Genomic DNA, 24,673 nt, shown 5'->3' on the forward strand with positions numbered 1-24,673 from the left:
GTTTTTGTTTTTGTTTTTAATTTGAGAGCAAAACTGAATAGTTGTCTGCTAGCTCTGACCTTGTCAGCAAGTGAGCCATCAACCAAAGGCAGAGGAGAATGAATCAGTAACAGGGAGTGATTAAAGCTCCCATTAGCAGTTCTGTAAACAACCCAGCCTTCTCATAACTGCTTATTTATTTCAATGAAAAACAAATTAATAAAAGAAGAGCATGGGAACTGATTAGTGTTTTATAGAAGGAATCATAGCTGGCATTCTACTCTGCCTTTGAAGTGTGATAGCTAGAATGGGAATTATATACCGCACGCAATACAGCATAAAAATAAACCACTACGTGACTAGTCCTGCAGCTTGGATGCTAGTGAAATTCACTTCGACTTAAAAAAATAAAAGGGCAATATTTTGGGAGTCAGTGAGGTCGTGTAATTTGGGCCTAATCCTGCATTTATGACTTACTTGAGTGGGACTGCTAAGATGCATAAAGTTACTCACATGCATAAACGTATTTGTTGGATTGGGGCCATTAATTGTATATTTCACTTTAATCATTTTTCCCCATTTCCTAATACTGTTTTTTCTCCCATCTTGTTATTTTTAGAAAGACTTAAAGTACAATAATTATTTAGATATTTGATCTAGCTGATTTCCTTACTTTAGAGATAAATTTATGAAATAAGGTCCAGTTCCTACAAATATTTATATACGCTAACAATTTTATTGGAGTCTAATTAGCAATTTTTCTAGGCAGGCATTCAAACCAACTTTTTAATAAAATTCTTAATCCAGGTCTCTCTCTCTCTCTCTCTCTCTCTCTCTCTCTCTCTCTCCTTTTGTTTCATGGCCATTGGTTCCTTGGCTATTACTCTGCTTTATTTCATTCATGTTTCTTTCACTTCAGATACTTGAAAAGTAGGTTCTAAAAAGCAAAGTTACACGGCTTACACACACAGAGTATACATATGTTAAATAGACTTTTTTTTTTAAGTGCATACTTGTACTGAGGTTTTACTTAACCATTTTCTAAGCAGTTATAACATAGTCTATATTCTGTTGCTGAGGTAACTGCACTTCTCATCTCTTGGAGAGAGGTAGCCTTATTATACACCTGAATAATACAGTTCTCTCCCAAAGTGTGCTCTCTACTACCAGCAGATTCCTTCCCCTACCGAGAACTAAGGCTCTACCCGTTCCCTAATCCTAGCCACCCCACTCCCTTCCATCTGCATGGGAGAGGGAGTAGTGGCGCCACAGAGGCTGCTTTTCCCCACTGTGGTTGACCCATGATGCATCAAGCCTCATGTGTTACACCCCCTTACTCTCCTGCTCAGCGATGTAAGGGTGGGTCACAATCTTGCTCTTTAATGATACCAATAGTAGGCATAGCCCCAAAGAGAATATTTTATCTGAATTCATGGCCTATCTCTAAACTGTGTCTTAAATACACATCTCCCATCAGAATAGGGTGACCAGATGTCCTGATTTTATAGGGACAGTCCTGATTTTGGGGTCTTTTTCTTATAAAGGCTCCTATTATTCTCCCACCCTGTCCCGATTTTTCACATTTGCTGTTGGGTCACCCTACATCAGAAGTCCCATTGAAATCAACAGAATTACCCATGTAAGGGGGAAGTATTTGGTCCTAGACATAGCATAAATGTAGCTGAGAAGAACCAAAATCATTTATATGTTTCCATCCCAAGGGACTATCCAAAGACCCAGAGCCTGTTCTCAGTAAAGTCAATGCAAAACTGCAAACTAACTCTACTGATAAAAAGTCATACTTCAGTGCATATTATGTATTACTACTACAGCAGGTGGGGGGGGGAGGGAGGGAAATTCGTCTGAAACATTTTTTTCATGGAAAAATGCAAATTCAGGTTGAGTGAAAAAGCAAATTTATGTTGATTTCAGCCAATTACTTCAGTCTGAATGAATAAAGAAAACATTTTGTAAATGTTGAAATGTATGGAATATTCTGGGTGGGAATATTTTTCCAAATCTCTTTCTTTGAAGTTGTTCCACTTCATATAAAATACTTCAATAGTCACAGAGCTGGGTCAAACTAAATCTTTCATTCAACCCAAATTGAAATTTTCCCAACTTTTCAACTTGCTGATAATTCTGAAAAATTTCAGTTTTAGTTCCACCTGAACCAAAAGGTTTTTTTGTTTCTCCCCCCTTAACCCTGGCCAAGGAACCACCAGTGAACCAAAAAATCAGTTATTTGCCCAGCTCTTTTTCTGACAGTTGATCTTTGAGGCTCAGTATGGTATATAATGTAAAAAGAAAAGTGATACATGAATAGTTATCAATAAGGTTTTTTTAATACTTGGCAATAATTGTTGTCTTTGACATACATTTCAATATTTTCACATGATTACATTGGGGATCATGAATTATTTATACTTATGTTTTTAATGGGATATGCCTGAATGTTCTATTAAAAAGAAACCTATTGCATGCTTAAAATATATGTATAAGAGGCAGCAGCTTTGCCATATAATATTGAAACTCGAGCAAAAAGATGTTTATGCATGCACAACAAATATCATCTGTAAAACAGAAATTGCAATATGTATAATGAGTAAATGACCTATGTCTGTAGCTCAGCTGGACTCCTCCTGAGTGGAACAGTTAAGGGTAATTAAAGGTAACAAAAGAAGTCATGTTTCTTAAGTATAATATCAAAAAAATTAACTTCTGTGGTTTCTGTGCTCCCTTTGCAACTCTGTTTAGGAACATCACAAATCAGGCTGCCAAGTCCCTAAGAATTATTCTAGGTTGTGAAGTTACCATCTGATGAGGATCTCATTTGTTTAACATCCAGAACTGAAATATTTTTTATGTTTAATGATATTCCTGTGAAAATACTTCTTGAAAATTGGCTAAAAAGAGTTTAGCCATTTATTTTAAGTGCGGATACTCAAAAACATTGCTTTACTCTTAATACACAGTAGCATAAAGGGTCTAGGCAACTTATACCCTTTGGTGACTAGTATGTACAAAGTAAGGCCATGATCCAGCAAACTGATCCATACAGGCAGTATCCTGTGTCTTCAGTGGGTCTCTGCGCTGACATAAGTGTACACTCACCTACATGAGATTGCAGGATCAGGGCCTAAGTCACTTGCAAAATTGAAAGGTTTGAATTGAGAGAGGTAAATTGAATGGAAAGAGGTAAATAGTGGTATCCCCCAGGGGTCTGTTCTGGGACCAGTCCTATTCAACATATTCATAAATGATCTGGAAAAGGGGTAAACAGTGAGGTGGCAACAGATGATACAAAATTACTAAAGATAGTTAAGACCAGGCAGACTGCGAAGAGCTACAAAGGGATCTCTCAAAACTGGGAGACTGGGCAACAAAATGGCAGATGAAATTTAATGTTGATAAATGCAAAGTAATGCACATTGAAAGTATAATCCCAACTATACATATAAAATGATGTAAATTAGCTGTTACCACTCAAGAAAGAGACCTTGGAGTCATTATGGATAGTTCTCTGAAAACATCCACTCGATGTGCAGCGGCAATCAAAAAAGTGAACAGAATGCTGGGGATAATTAAGAAAAGGATAGATAATAGGACAGAAAATATCATGTTGCCTCTATATAAATCCATGGTACGCCCACATCTTGAATACTGTGTGCAGATGTGGTCGCCCCATCTCAAAAAAGATATATTGGAATTGGAAAAGGGTCAGAAAAGGGCAACAAAAATTATTAGGGATATGGAACGGCTTCCATCTGAGGAGAAATTAATAAGACTGGGACTTTTCAGCTTGGAAAAGAGATGGCTAAGGGGAGATATGATTGAGGTCTATAAAATCATGACTGGTGTAGATAAGGAAGTGTTGTTTACTACTTCTCATGACACAAGAACTAGGGGGTCACCAAATGAAATTAATAGGCAGCAGGTTTAAAACAAATAAAAGGAAGTATTTCTTCACACAATGCACAGTCAACCTGTGGAACTCCTTGCCAGAGGATGTTGTGAAGGCCAAGACCATAACAGGTTTCAAAAAAGAACTAGATAAATTCATGGAGGATAGGTCCATCAATGGCTAATAGCCATTCTGTTTGCCAGAAGCTGGGAATGAGCAACAGGGAATGGATCACTTGATAATTACCTGTTCTGTTCATTCCCTCTGGGGCACCTCGCACTGGCCACTGTCAGAAGACAGGATACTGCGCTAGCTGGACCTTTGATCTGACCCAGTAGAGCCATTCTTATGTTCTTTTGTAAAGGTTGCTTGATATAGAGGGAGGGGGCATGTAGAGCAGTAGTGGGAAGTGAAAAAAATATTTTGCCTCAAATCTGTATGTGTATTGTGTTTCAAGAATAACTGTTCTCTGTGAAGATTTCATAGGAAAGTTCATGACTTTTTCCCTCAGAAGTTACTGTACCCAGTGAAAAGAAGAGAGAAGAGAACTGAAATATAAAAACAATTTGTTCCAGTTACTGCTTAATGAATCTTGGGTCCATATACTGCTCTTGATTTGCATGCAAAATGGTAATGGATGTCGATGAGAGTCACATGTACAGATTTAAGAGTGTGTATATAGCCTTTAATGCAGAACTAAAGCAACTACTAATTTTGAAAATGAGTCCTGTAGAATTAATAAAATTAAGAAGGGCCATATCTTAATAGTTTTTTGGACAAAACTTGTATTATCTTTATTGAGAATTCAGTGAGTGAATCAGTAGTCGGACATGGCCCAGCCTATATAGATCCAGTCATATCAAAATTTAGATTCATTTTTCAAGAGTCATGATATGAACCATTTCAAATTCGAACAGATACACAGATCAGAATATCCTTAACAAATTACTGTATTTCAATTTAAAGATGTTTTTCACTCTTTAGCATGTAAATGTGCATGGTATGTGTTCTTATATAATGTGGGATTCCTTTTCAACTGTCTCTTACTTGATTGTTCTCAGATGACTTCTGCTATTCTTTCAGGAAAAAGTGTTATTACACTGACTGGAGGAGCAAAACCATGGGCAGGTTGGTGGGTGATGCATAGCTTCTAATCTTGCATATAGTCACCTGCTAAACATTAGCAGTTGTAAATTTATCCAAAGCAACTAAAACCATGAAATTTGATTCATGGAAACTCAAAAATGCATTAACACAAATAATGCCTTAAAATAGCCAGCTGTTACATGATGCAGTACAGTACAGTTTTTCCCAATTCTCACTCTGCAAATGAAATACTTCTCATATCAAAACAATGGTCTCATTTAGTCTTTCAGCAGAGATTTAATATCAAAGACAGCATTGCAGTGAGGCCTCCGGTTACTAAAATTTCATTGTTGCTTTACAAAATATACTTTTTACTAGCACATTATGTCTTTGTATTAATCAAAACCAAACTCCAGTTGTTGAACTAGGAACCTGAGCCCGCAAATACACACCAGGTTCACTTTATGCCTGTGAGTAAAGGCCTAAATTTAAAAGTACACTTTGTGATGCAGTATCCTTGAGCTTTTGTTTCATATATTTGATGGCTAACAGTAATATTCAGTAAAGGGTCTTTGACTCACTGTGTGAGTTAGCAAGGTTCTACTATATTTCTAACATACGCTCCATTCTCGCATTATGGGTTGTTAATTTTCCATAGAGAAGCACTCACTTGTAGAAACGGTACCCTCGAGCTGGTAAGACCTATTGTTCTGTTCCAAAATTTAAGTACCAATTGGAACAAGCTTATCAGATTTCTAGACTAATTTCCATACCAAAAATGTATGTCCTAATGCTTATGAGTAAGCTTGGAAGGATTAGATTTGCATCAGTAAATGTTGATAAACATCAATTTCACCCATACACACACACACACACCAACAGAAATATTTCCATCGAGTATAATCAAAATTTGTAGAGAGACAAAGTAAGAAAAATGCAGCTTATGAAATTATTGAAATTTGATTTAAGGTTTTATTTGGTATGTTTTGATATGTGATGTTGACAATTTATATTGTAACAGTTATAAACCTCTAACTTTTTGAATCTCAACATTTACTATCATTAAAAACATTTTCTAATTCCCCATAATTTCCTGCAACTGTGAAAATTTAAATAGATAAATTTTAAAAGCTTAAAACCAATAACTTTGCACAAATGTGAAAATTTAAATTGATAGAATTCTAAAAAAAATGCTTAAAAATAGACATTGATATCCATCGAAATTATTTAAAAAAAAATACAGGAATTCTGCTAAGCATATTTATGAACCAAATATCTACATTTGCTTGACAATTAATTATTACACTATAGAGCCTCCAAGAGTGCAAATCCTGCCAGAGTTCACTATTTCCTGTGCAGTATTCAGTTAATATGTTGTTGGTTGTGCAAGACCACCAGTTAACCAAAAACAAATCACAAAATATCACTGAATTGCAATATTTGGTTTATAAATCCAGTTTCAATAATAATATTAGATGGAAATAATTTATAACATAAATTTACAACTGCTTTTCTCCTCTCCCCGTCATGCATGTGCTTGCTTCATTTTAGTGTACAATTCAAAGCAAACCACTTACATTTTTGTAATATTAAGGCAAATGTAACAGGGCTATGCCATAAAACAAACTTAGTTCGATACTGAATTCTTCTGGGGATTTCTGGGTGTAATAAAAACTTGGATGTTAGGTGGATTTATGATCCCATTTAGTAACACAGGTATCTAGAATATGCAATCGAAATCAACCTAGTTTCTAAGAGTAGAGTAACAAACAATATTGCCATATTTGCATTCAGGAAGGAATTTTCCCCCAGGTCAAATTGGCAGAGACCCTGTTTTTTGTTTGTTTGTTTGTTTGTTTGCCTATTTCACAGCATAGAGCAAGACAGTCACTTGCTGGTTTGAACTAGAGTAAATCATGCATTCTCTGTAACTTGAAGTCTTTAAATCAAGATTTGAGGACTTTAGTAAGTCACCCAGAAGTTATGGGTAAATTACAGGAGTGGGTGGGTGAGGTTCTGTGGCCTGCGATGTGCAGGAAGTCAGACTAGATTGTCATGATGGTCCCTTCTGACCTTGCATGGTGTCAAGTATCAGAGGGGTAGCCGTGTTAGTCTGAATCTGTAAAAAGCAACAGAGGGTCCTGTGGCACCTTTAAGACTAACAGAAGTATTGGAGCATAAGCTCCAATACAACACAATACAACTACACCAGCAACACCATCACAGGACCTAACCAGATCAGCTACATCATCACCGGCTCATTCACCTGCACGTCCACCAATGTTGTATATGCCATCGTGTGCCAGCAATGCCCTTCTGCTATGTACATTGGCCAAACTGGACAGTCACTACACAAGAGGATAAATGGACACAAGTCAGATATCAGGAATGGCAATACACAAAAACCTGTAGGAGAACACTTCAACCTCCCTGGCCACACAATAGCAGATGTAAAGGTAGCCATCTTACAGCAAAAAAACTTCAGGACCAGACTCCAAAGAGAAACTGCTGAGCTCCAGTTCATTTGCAAATTTGACACCATCAGATCAGGATTAAACAAAGACTGTGATGGCTATCCAACTACAGAAGCAGTTTCTCCTCCCTTGGTGTTCACACCTCAACTGCTAGCAGAGCACCTCACCCTCCCTGATTGAACTAACCTCGTTATCTCCATACTGATTTATACCTGCCTCTGGAAATTTCCATTACTTGCGTCTGATGAAGTGGGCATTCACCCATGAAAGCTTATGCTCCAATACTTCTGTTAGTCTTAAAGGTGCCACAGGACCCCCTGTTGCTTCCTTCTGACCTTGAAGTCCATGAGAACTTTAACATCAGAGACAAATACACTTACATGTTTCATTTTTATATGAAGTTTGTTTTGTGAGAAATTAAAAAAAACAAGTGAGGGAAGTTAAATATTTTGCTGTTTTTTTTATTCCAGCATTTTAAAAGAGCAAACACCTTTTTAAAAGAATTGCATGTGAACTCTTACTATTGAAAAGTCCAAATCTAAATAAGAAAATTAATCCTAAAAATGCACACAACACAAAATTTGAAAAATAAATCACATTGTTATAATTCTTTTCAGTATGTGTGCATCACTGTCCATATTACCATAATAAATCTATAGATTGATAAACTGTGACCTATGAACATAAACATAGGTCATAGGAATGACTGTTCTATTAAAATTTTGAAATTAACAGGTAGAGTGCACAAGAACTAGAATAAAGAACTACATTAAAATGAATATTTCTCATCACTCCTACTTCATTTTTAAATAAAAGATTATAGTTTATTAGACTGTTTTGTGTATTGGGGATAAATTCTAATCTCAGATGTATCTGCACAGGCAGGATTTGATTTTTAATACCCTTGGTGTCAGATATTTTAAAAATTCATGATGATATTAATGTATTAGGAGTAATTCTGTAGATATTCCACACCTATTCAGTCCTGTGGGACTTGCTCATAAATAATCACTGTAGAATTGGACCTGTTGTTTAGGAAAGTTCTGTGCATGCGCACACTTCATTTTTGTCACCCTAAATTTACTTCAAAATTGGCATATTAAAGATATGCAAAATGGGTTATTTTATTTCACAGTCTTTATCCAGGATGAAATACTGATATTTCCTGCAGCAAAATGGCAACTCTTGGATTAGAGCTCTTGGAGTAGAGCAATGGAAACAGGAGTGTGTGTTTTTTTTTTTTTTTTTTTATGGTGAAATAAGGCTCTCTCCTTGCAGAAACTGTCATTAATTCTAGCTTTAAAAAATGCATTTGCTAGTTAGTGAACCCCAATATTTTTCTACATCTCTCTGTAGTATGTGGCTTTAGGGCCTGATCCAGTTTTCATAGAAGTTAATTGGAGTCTTTCCATTGACTTCAGTGGGAGTTGGATTGTGGTTATGACACCAGATCTTAAGCTGGTGTAAACTAACATAATCCTATTGCATTTAATAGAACTATGCCTGTTTACACCAGCTGAGGATCTAGTCCATAGTGTACAGATAGATAACCATCCTTACTTAGGACTATGTATATTTGTAAGTAAAGAATGTAATAAATTAAGAGCTGTTACGGGGTCCAATCCTGCAAGTTCTCCATGAATGGGACTTCCATTGAAGTCAATGGAATGCTTACAGGGTCAGAGCTCTGTCGTCTATGGGATCAAATATCTGTGTTTTTACCAGCTCATTTATTAAATCACTCGATTAAGTGAATATGTACCTGATCATGATGTCCTTGTACTGCCACTCATATCTCCACATTCTACAGGAACAGCAAGATCGTACTCTATAAGGCTAAATAATTCATACTTTAAAAGTAAATACATTGCAGATAAAGAAAGCACATATCAGAAATTGTCTGAATTCTCCCAGACTTCAGACTAGATGACCTAAAAGATTTTTGTTTGTCTTTTGTCTCTGATTTTTCAGACAGACTAATTTTTTTCTTTTTTCTTTTAAGATTCATATTGAGGAAAACACCAAAATAAATTCTACTATACACACAGCAAAATGTTTACATAATATTTTAATTCTGGTTTAGGCCCACAAAATCTGGGCAATTATGAATTATAATAACATAGTTGCCATCTCTAATTGAATTTTTTACTAGAGCTGGGCAAAATTTTGCAGATGAATAGTTCATTTTCTGAAAAAAAATCAGTCTAGGGTCTATAGAAACTAATTGTGAATTCAAGTCCAATTTGGTGAATTGTTCTGGCTGAAGAAAATCATTGGAAATGTATGTTTCAACATTTTGAAAATGAAATGATTTAACTTTTTTGTTTCAAAATGATATTTCGTTTTGAAATTTAAGTAGAGGTATTAAAAGGGTAGGGTTAAAACACCTGAAAATGAAACCAAACAGGGGGAAAGTTTCAAATGAATCTTTGAAATCAAATGAATCTGATTTGCCCCCTGAACAAAAATCAATTATTTGCTCAGCTCTAGTTTTTACTTCTAAGTATTAGAAAGGATATATTCCAATCTTCCTTCATCAGAAGTCTGCAGAATTGAAAATGACCTAGCTTACATGTGAATTGCAGTAGCTGGGTATTCTGGTGCTTCGTGTACTTAAGTTGTATCCTTGATTTGTTCCATTGTGTATGCGTATGGTAACATGCAGTTTTTTTATGTTCAACAACGTCTGAATTTTGGAGTACTGAACCATTTATTGGTCATAATAGCTTTTCCTGGTTATGATATAGGCATGTATAGCTTTGTGATTTGTTTGGTTTATTTATTGCAATATCTAACTACAGAATAAACTATATATTTATCTGTTTATTTTTTGTTATGAGAGTTTCTCCACAAGCCCCATAAAAATTAACATATAAATGGAGACCTGGGTTTTCTTTCAGAGCCTACTTACTTTGAATCTCTATATCATCCTTTGCAGGTCTAATGTTGATAAATACACTGTAGAGCCAGTTTTGAACAAAATAACTGCTGCTGTTGCTCTTTTCATAAATTTTAATCCTAACAGCTGGATACTGCAAACCCTTAGCCTGACTTGACTTAAAAGAAACTAATTGGGAGAGTAATCACTACTCACATGAGCAAGACTTTTTAAGGTCAACCCATAAGAGCCTTCATGCAACCCACATATCTACGAAACTCAGGTTAGACAATGACACTTGGTTGCTCAGCAAGTTTATAAGACACCATTAAGCGATCACAAATTATACAAAGAAAAATTTATGTAAAATTGCAGAAAAGGCAGTGTGAGTTAAATAGAATCTGATATCTCCTGTCCTCACATATGGTAATTGGCTAGTAGCAGATAGCATGGGATGTCTCAGTACATACAATGTTATACTCTGAGAATGCAGACAACTTTTTTTTAATGTTAGATTCTCCCTGAAAATGAAAAATTAATGGAAAAGCCTGAGTGCTCGTACTATGCAGCCTGCTGCCAATTTAAAATAAGCTTTTTCAGCAATCACACTTATATTCCACTTTTCTTTCAGCTTAATTCATGGGATATTTTCATGGCAGATGCAAAATATTTCCCCATAACTTTAACTGCTAGATGCAAATGGCCTGATTAGGATTATATGAGAGTCTGGCTCTACATTTTACGATTCTAAATAATAAATGTGCACACTATTTTTTTTTTTTTTTTGGTAGCAGTAGTTATTGGCTTTTCTTTTGTACTGTGTTTCTTTGCTGATTGTGAGAGTAATTTTTCTGAGTAAACTTTCTAAGTTCAAATTGCAGGTGCAAAATTCATGCCTACATTTTTGCTCCCATAACAAAAAAGTGGGCTCATTCCAAGTAGTTGTATCTCTGACTACCATACCCAATTAGCAGTTTAATTGCAGATGTAAATTAGATATTTATAAGAGTAAGTACCCAGATTTGTGCCCTGGATTCATTTTGTGGGTACAAAATGCAGATGCAGCTTTTGGAAACCAGGCCTTAACCCAGTTGAAAAATATAGCTGTAATTAGGGTGTCTTGACACTCAGCCATGCCTCCAAAGATATAATATATCATAACATGAGGCCCAATCCAGTATTCCTTGAACACACAAAATTCCCATTCACTTCAATGGGAGGAGAGTTTGGAGGTGCATGGAATACAGGATCATGCAAAGTTGAAGGGAAGAATTGTCATTGTAGGGGAATTAACTAGATTACCTAATAGATCTCTTCCATCTCTAATTTCTATAAACTGAGTTCTGACATCCTTATGTAAGCACATCTCTCATGGGGGGAGTCAGGGAGTTTTGCCTATATAAAGACATAGACAAAGCACAGACATAGAACTAAATCCTATAATTGTGTGATAACCTGAATCTTTAGAAAATTGCAGAAAATTATCATCAGTTTTTGTCTAAATGCTGACTGTCTGACAATTTTTCATCTTTTGTTCTAAAGTATTCTTGTTTTACTTGACTTGTGCTTATACTCTGAAGGGATATAACAATATGTAGATTTTGACAGAGCTCTACAAATCATATGGAGATGTAATTAAATGTGCAGGGACCAGGTTCATAAATATACAATTAAGGACTATATTTTTAATTCTCACTTTAAAAGAGGGAAATTTGCGTATGAGGTATCTAAAGGGTTTGTGTTTATATCTTAGAGTAAGCACTTTAAGCATATCCTTGAGTAAGGGTGGACATTGTAATTGCTCCAAACGAGCTACCTTGGGAAGAAATTGCAATGCAGAGAGTCATTCTCTAAAGCAGTATGCTATTACCTTCCTCCTGCCATGCTTGCTCGACAAAACTCCCATTGATGGCAGTGGGAATGGTGTTTGAGTGAGGTCCAAAAGATTGGGCCACAAATAACGTAAGCATTGACTTTTTAATTTTGTTTTAGTAATTTAGAAAAAATAAGCACTCTCTTGCTTTCATTTCAAGCTTATAGTTCATTCTCATCCAGCATATATAGCTATGATGGCAACAAAAGTGACGTGCAGCTGGGACCATAAGTCTAACTTGTCATTGTTCCAGTTTGCAGAGGAATATCAGAGAGCTGAAAAGTTGGTTGCCCAGAAATCCAATGAAGCTTGACAAGGAGGCCCTCCCTGACCTGGAAGAGACAGATTGTTACACAGCACCCTTTAGCCGAGCGCGGATCCACCAGTAAGTGTTGGTGTTGGGAATGCAACAGCAGAGATCCATGTGCACATTTCATTTTCTCATTTCTTCTCTCCAGGTGACAGAAAGGCAATCATTAACAGATGGTCACTGACAAACACATGGTGTCAGGTTTGCTGTTTCCTGTTGGTTTTCTCTTAGGGCCATATTCTGTCCTCTGATACTCACCAGTAGCTTCCATTGATGGCTGTTCAGCAGTATAGTGTAGGGGCAAAATTTGGCTCCAATAGGGAGCATGCTATTCTGTCTCCTACATTATTAAACACAAATACTCCCGGTTTGTTTTTGCATATTCAAGAAACAGCTGGGCTAAATCTGAGTGTATTCCCTCAGCTGAAACAGAAGGAAAACCCTGGGAACAAGCTGAAAACAGTGACTTTGGATTTTAGCCAGCTGTGTATGCAACAAATGCTCCTGCCTCAGATATGTATAGAAAATCCTTAATCTTCTATACACAACCTAAAAACTGTAAACATATCTGTTCAGGCTAACATATCATCTCTGCTTTTGCTGTACTATGGAATAATGTTCCTTGTTTGTAATGCATGATTTTAATGTATTATGCCTCTTTTAGTTTTTATTTAATCTTAAGATTTTAATAAAGTAGAATTAAAGCTTGACTTCTCTTGAATGGAGCCATAAATTCATGTGAATTCTAGTGGACAGCACATGATACTGGGAGCAGCTAAATTCTAATCCCAGGCAGTAATTCACTGTATGGCATTAGACCAATCACTTAGGCCAAACATTTCAAGTATTTTTTCACACAACACACAGTCAACCTGTGGAACTCCTTGCCAGAGGAAGTTGTGAAGGCCAAGACTATAACAGGGTTCAAAAAAGAACTAGATAAGTTCATGGAGGATAGGTCCATCAATGGCTATTAGCCAGGATGGACAGGGATGGTATCCCTAGCTTCTGTTTGCCAGAAGCTGGGAATGGGCAACAGGGGATGGATCACTTGATTACCTGTTCTGTTCATTCCCTTTGGGGCACCTGGCATTGGACACTGTCAGAAGATAGGATACTGGGCTAGATGGACCTTTGGTCTGACCCAGTATGTCCATTCTTATGTTCAAAACTGTCATCTATTATTAGTGCCCAACTTGAGACATCTCAGCCCAGATGGTGAGTTGCATTAGAGTTGCACTTATCACAGAGTCAATGTAGGGGTGGAAGGAACCTCAAGAGGTCAAAGTCCATCCCCACCAACATCCCTTGGGTAAGCTGCCTTTCCAGCAATTTGATGACCCTGGATTGTGCTGAACATCTGTAATTCCCATTGACTTCAGCTGGATTTGAGAAAACTCAGTACTTCTGAAAATCAGGCCTGAGGTGTTTCTAGTTCAGGAATCTCAAACTCAAATCACCACGAGGGCTACATGAGGACTAGTACATTGGACCGAGGGCCGCATCACTGAAACCTTTTCATACAAAGATACAAAAGCCCCCCCTGCCCCCGCCCCCACTCCACCCCTTCCATGAGGCCCCACCCTTTCCCCGCCCCCATTCCAACCCCTTCACCAAAGGCTCGGCCCCAACTTCGCCCCTCCCTGCCCCTAGTCCAACCCTTTCCCCAAATCCCCGCCCTGGCCCTGCCTCTTCTCCGCCTCCTCCACTGAGCACGCCGCATCCCCGGTCCTCCCCCCTCCCTCCTGGAAAGTCCTAAGCGCTGCCAAACAGCTGTTTGGTGGCAGGAAGTGCTGGGAGGTAAGCAAAGGAGTGGGAATGCGGTGCACTTGGCGGGGAGGGAGGACGGCAGGGACTGAGGGGAGCTTGGCTGCCGGTGGAGTCGGCACCTATGGCGGGCTGCAGGAAATAACTCCGGAGGCCACATGTTTGAGACCCCTGTTCTAGTTGGACACCCAAAAACTGAGGCATGTCAAATCACTGGCCACTTAATGAGAATTTTGGTCTTAACCTCGGTGACCATTCTCCCATCAGTAAAATGGGAATGATACATGCTATTTCTCCAGGGTGTTGAAAGGACTCTTTGAAGATGTAAATCACTGCATCTTGTGTAACAACCGTGAATTACTATTATATATGTACAGTATGGTAAAAAGAAACTGTTGGATAGTTGTGCTTTGAAAGCTGTGGATTACTTTAAATATAAAAAGGCATCAATCATTTTAACAGCTTTACAATAAACAACAAAGACAGCTTCTTCAGCAACTCCACAAGAAGTAGAATAGTGCACCACATGCTACAGAGAACGAAGTATGAAGATGGCAAATCAAAAATGGGTAAGAATTCTGATACTTAGAAAAAATATAAATTGGGTCTTATGATGAGAACTAATATTTTTAGTCTATAGAAAGAAGAAAAAGTGTTCATTAAATAAACTAAATAAATATTGCCAGTATTCATAGAATGACTTATTCAGTCAGCAATAGAGCTGATTGAGCATTGCAAGCTGCTAATTGTTGTTGTTCAGTGACAATCAACAATATTTTCTGATTAATGGGTTCATAAAATACTTTATAAATTTGATGGATAAATAGACATTCTTGTTTAGCCAGTGAAAGCATTTGTCTGTAGACGTGCAGTGTTGTCTTATGGGTTAAATTCAAACCAGTAGTGTTAGCTATTAATACAGTAGTATTCCTCATAGAAGATGAAAGTTTCTTATGGTTCAGCTTCACTTCTGATTAGCTGTTAGAACAGTTCCTGTCAAAAGGTATAAGTACACTATGATATGTTACTTTGTTTGCATTTTAAGAATTTAATATTTATGTTTATGCTTCATATTTCAGAGGGTACTAGTGTTCACAGCAATGATCCTGGTTATAATTCACTCTTCTTGTGGGAAAACAAGTGTAATTTATACCAAATATTGTAGATTTTCCTAAAGCATTTGTTCAATTTCCTGCAAACACCCGCTGAAGAAAAGCTAAACCTATTAATACAAATGCAAGAATATGATATTTAAACCCCAAATATTAGAGTGCTAAAGTTATGATAACATTAACTCATCCACCTTGTATGAACTGTATATACATTTAATAGCCTAACTGGTAATGGAAGGCGCCATATATTCTAGGTGAAATAGGGATGAATTCATGTCACTTTGAGAATCTTAGCTTCTGTATTTCCTAACATTTTGTGTATGTGTAACCTTAGCATTGCATTAGCGTAGTGGGCCAGAACCTCAAATCTATAGCCAAACTGCAAAATTGCTGGGAAGGGTGGGCAAATGTCGTTTAAAGGTGTCCTTTGCATTACTTGATCCTGCTGCTGCTCTGTGTACTTGTCCTTGCTTAGCTGTTAGTGAAGTCTCTGAGTTAATATGCACTAGGATCCAACAGCTAGAGGAGGCTGAAAATGCTGCTTCGAATGGGTGTAACACAATGCATCCTGACCACATACCTTTTTTCCTGCTATGCCAGCAGCAGGGAAGGGAGGGGTACCTATTCTGTGCTGGCTCTATGCCACCTGGAGGACCACCTTATGAGTGATCATCCTTCCTAATCCAGTGAAACCAGTTTTAAGCCTAAATTATGCCTGTAGTGCAGCACAAAGCAGCTATACCAGACCAGAGTATCTGTCCCAGTGACAGGGTTGTATTTCATGGGAGGGATGCATTTAATTCCCCCCCCCCTTTTTTTTTTTTTTTTTAAATTTTAGGAAAAATAGAAACAGCTGCCTTTGAAGGTTAGCTATTAAATGGCTTTGATGTGAATGGGGTGGGCTGCAGGTTTGCTGCTGCTTTCATTTGCCTGGAGAAGTTTCCTTGGAAGCAAAGCGGCAGCACACCTAAAAAAACATGAAGAATAGAGGACAATTGGGACCCAAACCTATTTCCATTGAAACCAATGGCAAAACTCCCATTAAGATCAATGGTAGCAGATTCAGGGTATGTCTTTGAGAGCACAGCACTCTGACCTGTTGAAAGTCCTGATTTCTTTGGGGTTGTCTGGGAGACTATTGATTTTGGGTACTCCCATCAGGGTTCCTGAGTAGTTGTCTGAACTTCCCGTTTTTAATGATAGGGCAGTTCCTTGGATATCCCCTAGAGAGGGCCTCATTCATTGAAGAGCTGTCTTAAAGAACTATAGAAGAAGAGAGTATAGAGACTAGCCACAGTAAGGCCTCTGAAGTTAGAAAGAGCCATGTATCTTGAGGGAGCGAGAAGAGCCACAACTTCACGCTTAATGACAATGAACAGTTATTCTACTTGTGCACAGGACTGATTATTGCCTTTTTTTTAAAAACAGTAACCCAATTATTTAGCATTATCACATTTCCTCAATTCATAGGCTGAAATGCAATAGCTCTTGAAACAGCATGTATAAAAACTGATATTGAAACTCATTTTTTTTCTTCTGCTTAGGTATTAATAGATTACTCAATAATGGAACATATGAAGCTGCATTTCCACCACATGAGGTAGCTGGTTTAGTTTTGCCTTAAGTGTTATATTTAAAGTAAAACATATTTTAACATTGAGATCCTATTTTAACTATAAATTTGCTTTATGATGTTTTTATTTTACTTTGCATTCTGATAAGGCTTTTTATTTATAATACTCCCAACATTGATATGGGCCTAGCTTGGATCTTTATCTAGTCCAATGCCCAGTAATAACTTTTTGGGATGCTCTCCCACTGATTTAGAATGGTCCTGTATTAAGTAAATTTTTTAAATGGACATTGCCTCTGAGATTGCTAAAGAGAACATAAATTGTTCCAATTAGCTCAAATTATTGTTGCATGTTTTATACAAAATGTTCTGTTTTTCTAATTTGCTTTCCAGTGGATCAAATACAGGAAAATTGATACTAAAATTTGCAGTGCAAACAATATCTGTATAGTTGTATAGAACTTTACCTTGAAAATAGTCCCATCAATAAATTAAGGATCTGATATAATGCCCATTTAAATCAATGAAAAGACTCCCATTGATTTCAGAGGGCATTGGGTCAGGCCCTGAATGGCTGAAAGAAGGAAATAAGTCATACGTTTTTAGTGTTCTTTCTAATTAAGGGCAGAACTTTACACTGAGTTTCATGTCATGGATCAGACAGTTTGTAACATGGATAGTTATGACTCTGAGACATGAGATTGCTTTAGCTGAGGATGTGATACACCACATTGTGTTTCAAAGTGACTTAAACTTCCCAGGTTGTTGGATAAAGAACTGCTCCTGATATTAACACTTTAATGCAGGGGAGGATAAAAGAGCAGTACTCTGGACATACCATTCACATTTTCATTATTAATGCTTCAGCTAGATGTTATTGACTTTAGGGGAATACTAACCGTTCCAGTGGAAGAAAAAAATCCTCATAACTGTGAAAGCTTTATCTCACTTCTACAACCACACTCTCTCACATGGTCTCACATATATGCTTCTTTTTATAGTGTAAATGACTGTCTCTAGTTATATTGCAAATTATTACTTCAACAAATCACATTAGTGAGCGATTATTTTATTGCAATTGCAATAAAAGGATCAGCACAAAGACCTGCATGAAAGACTCGGGATAAGCTACTTTTTATTTTGAATTTCCACCCCATTATATACAGTAAGTTAAAAGTTCAACTCCAATGTGAGTGTTATTGTGTTCATATTTTGCTGTGGCAAAACAGTGAAAAAAGGAGAAGAGAAAGATAAATTCTAATAAAAATATTAGCACAGTTCTGCTTTATTTATGGCACCCATTTATGGCTACTTAGGGGGTATAGGTGGGTAAGAGGCTCCTCTTTAGCTAGAAAACCACATTAGGCCAATTTTTGTACTGAGTTACACCCATGATTCCATACTGACTTTGGAATTGCCTGGGCATGACTGAGTAGAATGTGACCCTTTGCTGTTTTTGTCTCTTTATTTTTTTTAATTGACTCTTACTTTAAGCACAGAGCTGGGAAGGGGGAAGTGAAGATTCACAAACTCAAACAAACTTGACAAATCTTTAAACATAGAGAGAGAGAGGAATCTTTAACTCTACAAGGTTCAACATGTGTGACTGACTGCTAACCTTGAAGGGACATCTCTGAACTGGCTGAAGAGTCATAAAATCAGTCCTGGGCATCCTGCCAAGGCAGCCAACTATGCCTCCCCTCCTGCCTATGGAACCATGATTTGGTTGGCTTGAGCAGTCAACCAGTGAAGTGGATTTCATGCAATACTGGACTCCTTTCTGAGATGGTGAACTAACCCCTCTAGCGAGTTGCTGGATCGTTGCTAGTTCACTCGGGGGTGGAGGGTAGCTCTCTCCAGAAAGGAAGCACTTGGCTGAATAGGACAAAAGAAATTTTACAGTGGGATGGAAGCTGGTCGCCAGTCTTATACATTGAGTTCTCATCTTTTCCCCGTCACAATGCATCTCTTCCATTGCTGGCCCTCCACCGGTGGCAGGCTCATAAATAATACCAATTGAGAAGTTATCAGATACATTTTACAGTTCATACCCTAGGCAGGAACACTAGTGGTTCTCGGCATGAACATTTTGTGGTGTTGAAAATTGGGTGCAGCTTGCCTATACTGTAAGTCATGTCATGCCCTTAAGCTGTGCTGGGTTCGAGAAGAGAGAATAAAAAATGCTTTTTAAATAATGGAAGAATATTTTCAAGAAAATAACTGTAAAAATGATTAGGTTTTGAAATTTTAAAACAAATGCAACCCGGGGTGCTTCAGAACATTTAATAGACTGTACGTTCTCTTCAAACTAGTGTACTAAATCAGTCCATACTTCATAATGCCATTAAATGCAAGAGAATGGCCAGTAGAATTGTATGCCTTACTAAATGAAAACATGGCCTTAAACTGGCATGCTGCCTTATGGTCAGAGTAAAATGAATGTAGAACCACGGAAGATTGGTGACTTCACTTAGGAAGGGCCTGAAAATTCTGCATCATAACTTTTTATTTTAGAGTGTAACGCTGTGCGTTAAGCTGTAATGGAATCCAGACAAAGCCAATAAAAGTGTTGTTTGGGTAAAAATGAATAACTCAGTGTTTGTATTCCTCTCTGGTCAGTTTTGTTTTTAATGCCTCAGGGAGTGATTTTTGGGGAGAAAATAGTACCAGCTCTGGTCTTCTCATGTTGTTTCCATTATCTATGACAAGGAATATCAAGATAGACAAGGGACCTGTGTGACAGAATGAACCCCTATATTCACACCCTTCGCACTATTACAATAATCTTTGTACAAAAGTTATTACCGATTCTCTGTAAATCAGAAGTAACTCCATTAAAATCATTGGAGTTACCCAGATGAAAAGAATTGAGCCCCATATTAGAAATCAATGGAATTACACAGGAGAGCAAAATATGCCCATATTTAAAAGCATTTGAAGAATATAAATGCATATACAAATGACCATATATCCAGGACCTACAAATACTAGACCAGAACCTGTGCATCCCCACTGAAAAGTGGTGGGGGTCTAGTTAGTCAAGAAAAAGTACTTTGGCACTGGTCTTTAAATCTCCCAGAGGAAATTCATCATTGCAGAGAAGTTTGTAACCACCTCTACTATATCAGGCTTAACAATAAACTCAGGATTGCATTTTTGTAACTATTAGTAATAAATGAACCAACAAATCTGTGTCATCAGAAAAGTAATGTCTTATTTATATTTGAATCCAAATGCCATCTTTTTAATGCCTCTTTCTTTCCCAGTGACACAGAAATATCTTTTTATTTCTTTCTGTGATTCAGGGAAGCCACAAGAGCAGACATCCCATCAAAACACATGGAGCTCAAAATCACAGACACCTATTATATGAGCGCTGGGCACGGTGGGGGATGTGGTACAAATACCAGCCTCTGGATTTAATCAGGTACTCATACAATGTAACACAACTTGTTTCAATTATGTGAAAAGCTAGGCAGCAGTAGCCTACCCATTCTGCTGAAAATTACAGGGATTTTATATTTAAAGTGAACAAAACTTTTTGAGCAAAAATGTGTCTCTTTGCTTTCTTGATAGAGTTTAGCTACTTGGTATTACAATGCATGGCCTCGGTCCTGCTAGTTGTTCAGTGTTGGTGGATCCTTGTGTAGTCTTACTGATTTCAGTGGGGTCCATGAAGGTGGAGAGATTCACCCTCATGGAACAACTTGCAGAGAGAAGGCCTAAGGCTCAATTCTGCAATCTGACTGGCACAGACAGACCCTTACTCCAGCCAGAGACTTTTTGAAATCAGTGTAGCGTCAAATGGCTGCTACCACATGGATCAATTTGCATGGACAAGGGTTTATGAGAGAAATGTTGACGAAGTTTAAAACAAAAATCTAGTTTTGATACAATCAGTGTTGGAATTTATGTATCATTTCTTTTACCTATCTTACTATTAACACCAGAGCTTATTAAAACTAAAATAATTTTAAAAATCAGTTTTTCCCTGTAATTAATGCTTTTTCATTTCGCTTACCTTGGACAGTGAATACAGACAAGTCAATTTCATTTCTGCTTACTGTCAATTTCTAGTCAATTTTAGGTCCTTGTCCTGCAATCTGATGCATGTGGGTGGCCCTTATGTCCCCACAGAGTCCCATGGAAGACAAGGGGGCTGTGCATGGGTATAGGGGTCCTTCTGTCCTGACCAAATTGTAGGTTCAGTGCCTTATTTTCTAGCCACGTTCACGGCCATCTCAGCTCTTCTGGAAACTTTTGGCCCATTTTTGAAGAATCAAGGCTGAATCTTGAACTTATGTCCACCATGTAGTACCACTTTGCTCTAACAATAGATTTCTGTGACAATCCAGCATATGTTGTTGTTTTTTTTATAGTGGACTACATCTATGGAGAACGGGCTCTTTGTCATCTTCCTTGTCAGGATCCCAACACGAGCAGTCAAGGCCAAGAGTCAAAGCAGGGGCAAATCTGGGGTTGGGAATACCAGAAGAGTTTGTAGGCAGGTCCAGATCAGGGCTCATACCATGGGTCACAGTCTGAGTCAGGTTTCAGCCTCTGAGTCAGGAATCAAAGTCCAAATCAAGCCGAGAATTCAAGAGCAAGGAGCAGGAACAGTAATGGCAGCTACAGAAGATCCACACTGTTGCTGGGACGCTTCCTGGAACACACCTTGGGTTTATATAGGGCAGGGAGCCAATCAGGAGTCATGCAGCTGCCATCTGTCAAACCCTTGAGGCAGAACTTCCCATGTCTTTGTCTACAGCGGGTCATGGGAAGTGGAGTGCAAGTTGGTTACAGGCTGGAGATATCAGCTGCATGGTAGTTCTACAGGCTGGGTTCTGTAATTTTGTTACAAAAGTATTTGCATAACACTGTGTCCAACTCTTCTGAATTTAATACTAACAAATGTGCTGTTTTATAATTCCTACTTTTAACAGAGCTGAAGTTACTGACTACTCTAAATCATTGCAACAGTGTAAAATTGTAGTGCACTCCAGCTGTTTCCTTATGGGATGTGTGTATTGTTTAGTCTGCAATTAGTGCCACTAAAGTATTATGTCAGAGTGAAATAAAATTGTATTTCACACAAGTGCTACTAAAAAGATAATACATGAAAATAAACCTAATAATGATTATTTCCTTTTAGGATTCCTGTAATGCTATCAAGATGGGCCTGATCATTTACTTCAAACTGTTTGTTTTTGCTTCACACAGGCGGTATTTTGGTGAAAAAATTGGTCTTTATTTTGCTTGGTTGGGATGGTACACTGGAATGCTCATTCCTGCTGCACTTGTCGGGCTGTTTGTTTTCCTTTATGGATTGTTTACCATGGATTCTAGCCAAGTAAGGTATGATGCACAATAAAATCCCATTTTTAAAACCACAATAGACAGTTATTCTTGCCAGTTCCATTGTTGAAAATGCAAGTAGCAGCCAGGCACAACCTAAACCAAATGTTGCATCTCTTCAATCAAACTTTAAACATTTGCTAGACTTATAGCATTTCATAATAATCAAACTGAGGACTCAATTATGTTATCAGCTACATCCCCTCTGTGTAACCATTTATATAAAAAACTGGACATTTACCATTCACAGTAGCTAAATTTATGGCTGTGTTTGTAGCATTGCCAACTCTGTGTACAAGGAAATACAGCAAATACTGTGCTGAAGATAAGTAATTGCAAATGACCACCCATTAATGGTTCTCACTATAGTGAGGTGAACTCATGAAAATTCTCTCTCGTGATCTGTGGACTGGAGTATGGGATTGCATATAGCTCTGGGTGCATCAGTACAGTTCCAGAACTTCAACCTCTACCCTTCCCTGCAAACCTTTCCCATCAAAAGGGATGATGTCATTGAAACTCTGAACCTAATTCTTCTCTCAGCTACATTGGTGTAAATTAAGAGCCAACTCCATTGTAGCCAATGGAGTTACACTCATTTAATACTGGTGTAAGGGAGATCACAGTCAAGTGCTGTGCAGCATGAAACCCACCGAAGTCGCCAAGTGAATTTCCCCTGATGTGGGTCTGTCCCAGGAGGAGATCATGATATCAACTTAAGAAATAAGTGAAGAGAATTTGTGCTAAAGCAAATGTCTGATATGTTGTAAGGAGAACTATTTCTAAAGAGAGACTTTTCTTTCCAAAGCTTTCCATTAGGAGTGATTAGCTCCTCAATGCAGAACGACAACCCATGGGAATAGAACATAAAGCTTAGTCTGTGGTTACTACTACTTTGCATGCTCAGACTGTTACCTTAATGGAGCAAAATTTTGTAGAAAATTAATGCATTTTAGCCTTTGAACAAGGAGCATTTTACCTTTCTTTAAATTGTCTTTATCCTGTATTTTACAAAGTCTTATATTGTCTCCCCTGCAGTGCTTAATTAAAGCTTTGTCAGGCTTCCTGTTATGAACCAAAATGTTCAGATTTGACTGTTTCAGATAACATTCGATGTTATATCAGCCAAAAACCATGTATTTTTATTAATATTATGTATTTGATTGTGCTGAGGTGTTTAACTGTTTATTCCGTGTTGTAAGTTTGAAAGGCAAACCCACAACATGAAATTGAGTCAATTTAAAACCGAGTTAAAAGTAGTTTCAGATACATCTGCTCCCTGTGTCCTCTTGCTATTTTTCTAGTTTTACAATCAGATTCCCCTATTTTTAAATGCTTACTTTCCCTTGCTTTATGAAAGACCTATTCAAACAAAAGAGGAAACTGGCCCTCTACAAGAGGAAGTGTGAAAACTATCTACATAGAGGTGTCAGAATGCTCAGCACAAGCAAATTAGGTCATCTAGGAACATGAGTTTTATGCTGCACAGCATGGCAATGACAGCAGGCATAGAACTCAGATCATCTTGCTCTAAAAGCACATGCCCCTAGCATTTGAGCTGAAGTATTTTAGCTGTTGATAGTCTGACACTTAGTTAATCAGTTCTAATTCTATACAGTAGAAGACAGTGATACACACACAAACTAGCCCATTCATTACAATATGTCCCTGCCTATTCTGGTGTAGGGTAGCAAAGATTAAACAAAATACTAGTAAATTAGATTGTGAAGACAGCAAAGAATCCTCCATTAGCAAGAAGATGGAGTAAATGACCTCATAGGTCTTTTCCATTTTTATATTCTGTGGTTCTAGGATTATGTAGTCAATGTTTGTAAATCACTTTGAAGAGGATAAGTGCTATATAAATGCTAGGTGGTGGTAGTAATTTATTTGGTTTTGCACTCTGTAGATGTTACATTACACAAACACAAGGTACATCACAGGATACTGGCTGAACTGTTTTCTCCAAGACTGTTTTTTTTTATCAGGATGAAAACAATGAACATTTAGCATTTTAATTTTGTGCCAGGGCATTATGTCAATCTGACAAATTGGCATATTGCCCCAAAACCTATTCAAAAATTTGATTATTCGGTACAATACCAATTGATACCAGGTTGACTTTTTATTCTAGTAATGCCCCTTATCAGGAATGTGCAAACTGTAAATATCACTTTGGATTTTGCTCGTAAAACAAACTGTTTATGGACATCAGTGACACAACTTGTTAACTTTGGTGAACATAGAGCAGATAATTTTTTTTTTTTAAACCCTGCTCAGTGATCAAATTAGGTTTTGCAAAAATTGCACTTTGCTCAGTAGTGTCAATTCAACTGTTAGGGTTATGTAAAAGTCTGCTTCT

At 37.5% G+C, this 24,673-nt stretch overlaps 1 protein-coding gene across 1 annotated transcript in view; it reads left to right on the plus strand.

Moving 5' to 3' along the window:
- Positions 1-24,673, plus strand: part of ANO3 (anoctamin 3) — a 159,945-nt gene that overhangs the window by 59,975 nt on the left and 75,297 nt on the right. The window contains exons 6-11 of the mRNA XM_065402303.1: positions 4,967-5,011; positions 12,448-12,579; positions 14,734-14,840; positions 16,928-16,983; positions 20,262-20,383; positions 22,177-22,311. Of these exons, the coding sequence (XP_065258375.1) occupies positions 4,967-5,011; positions 12,448-12,579; positions 14,734-14,840; positions 16,928-16,983; positions 20,262-20,383; positions 22,177-22,311 (597 nt within the window). The remainder of the gene's footprint in view (positions 1-4,966; positions 5,012-12,447; positions 12,580-14,733; positions 14,841-16,927; positions 16,984-20,261; positions 20,384-22,176; positions 22,312-24,673) is intronic.

Source organism: Emys orbicularis, chromosome 4 (genome assembly GCF_028017835.1).
Source record: "Emys orbicularis isolate rEmyOrb1 chromosome 4, rEmyOrb1.hap1, whole genome shotgun sequence".
Taxonomy (NCBI): Eukaryota; Metazoa; Chordata; order Testudines; family Emydidae; genus Emys; species Emys orbicularis.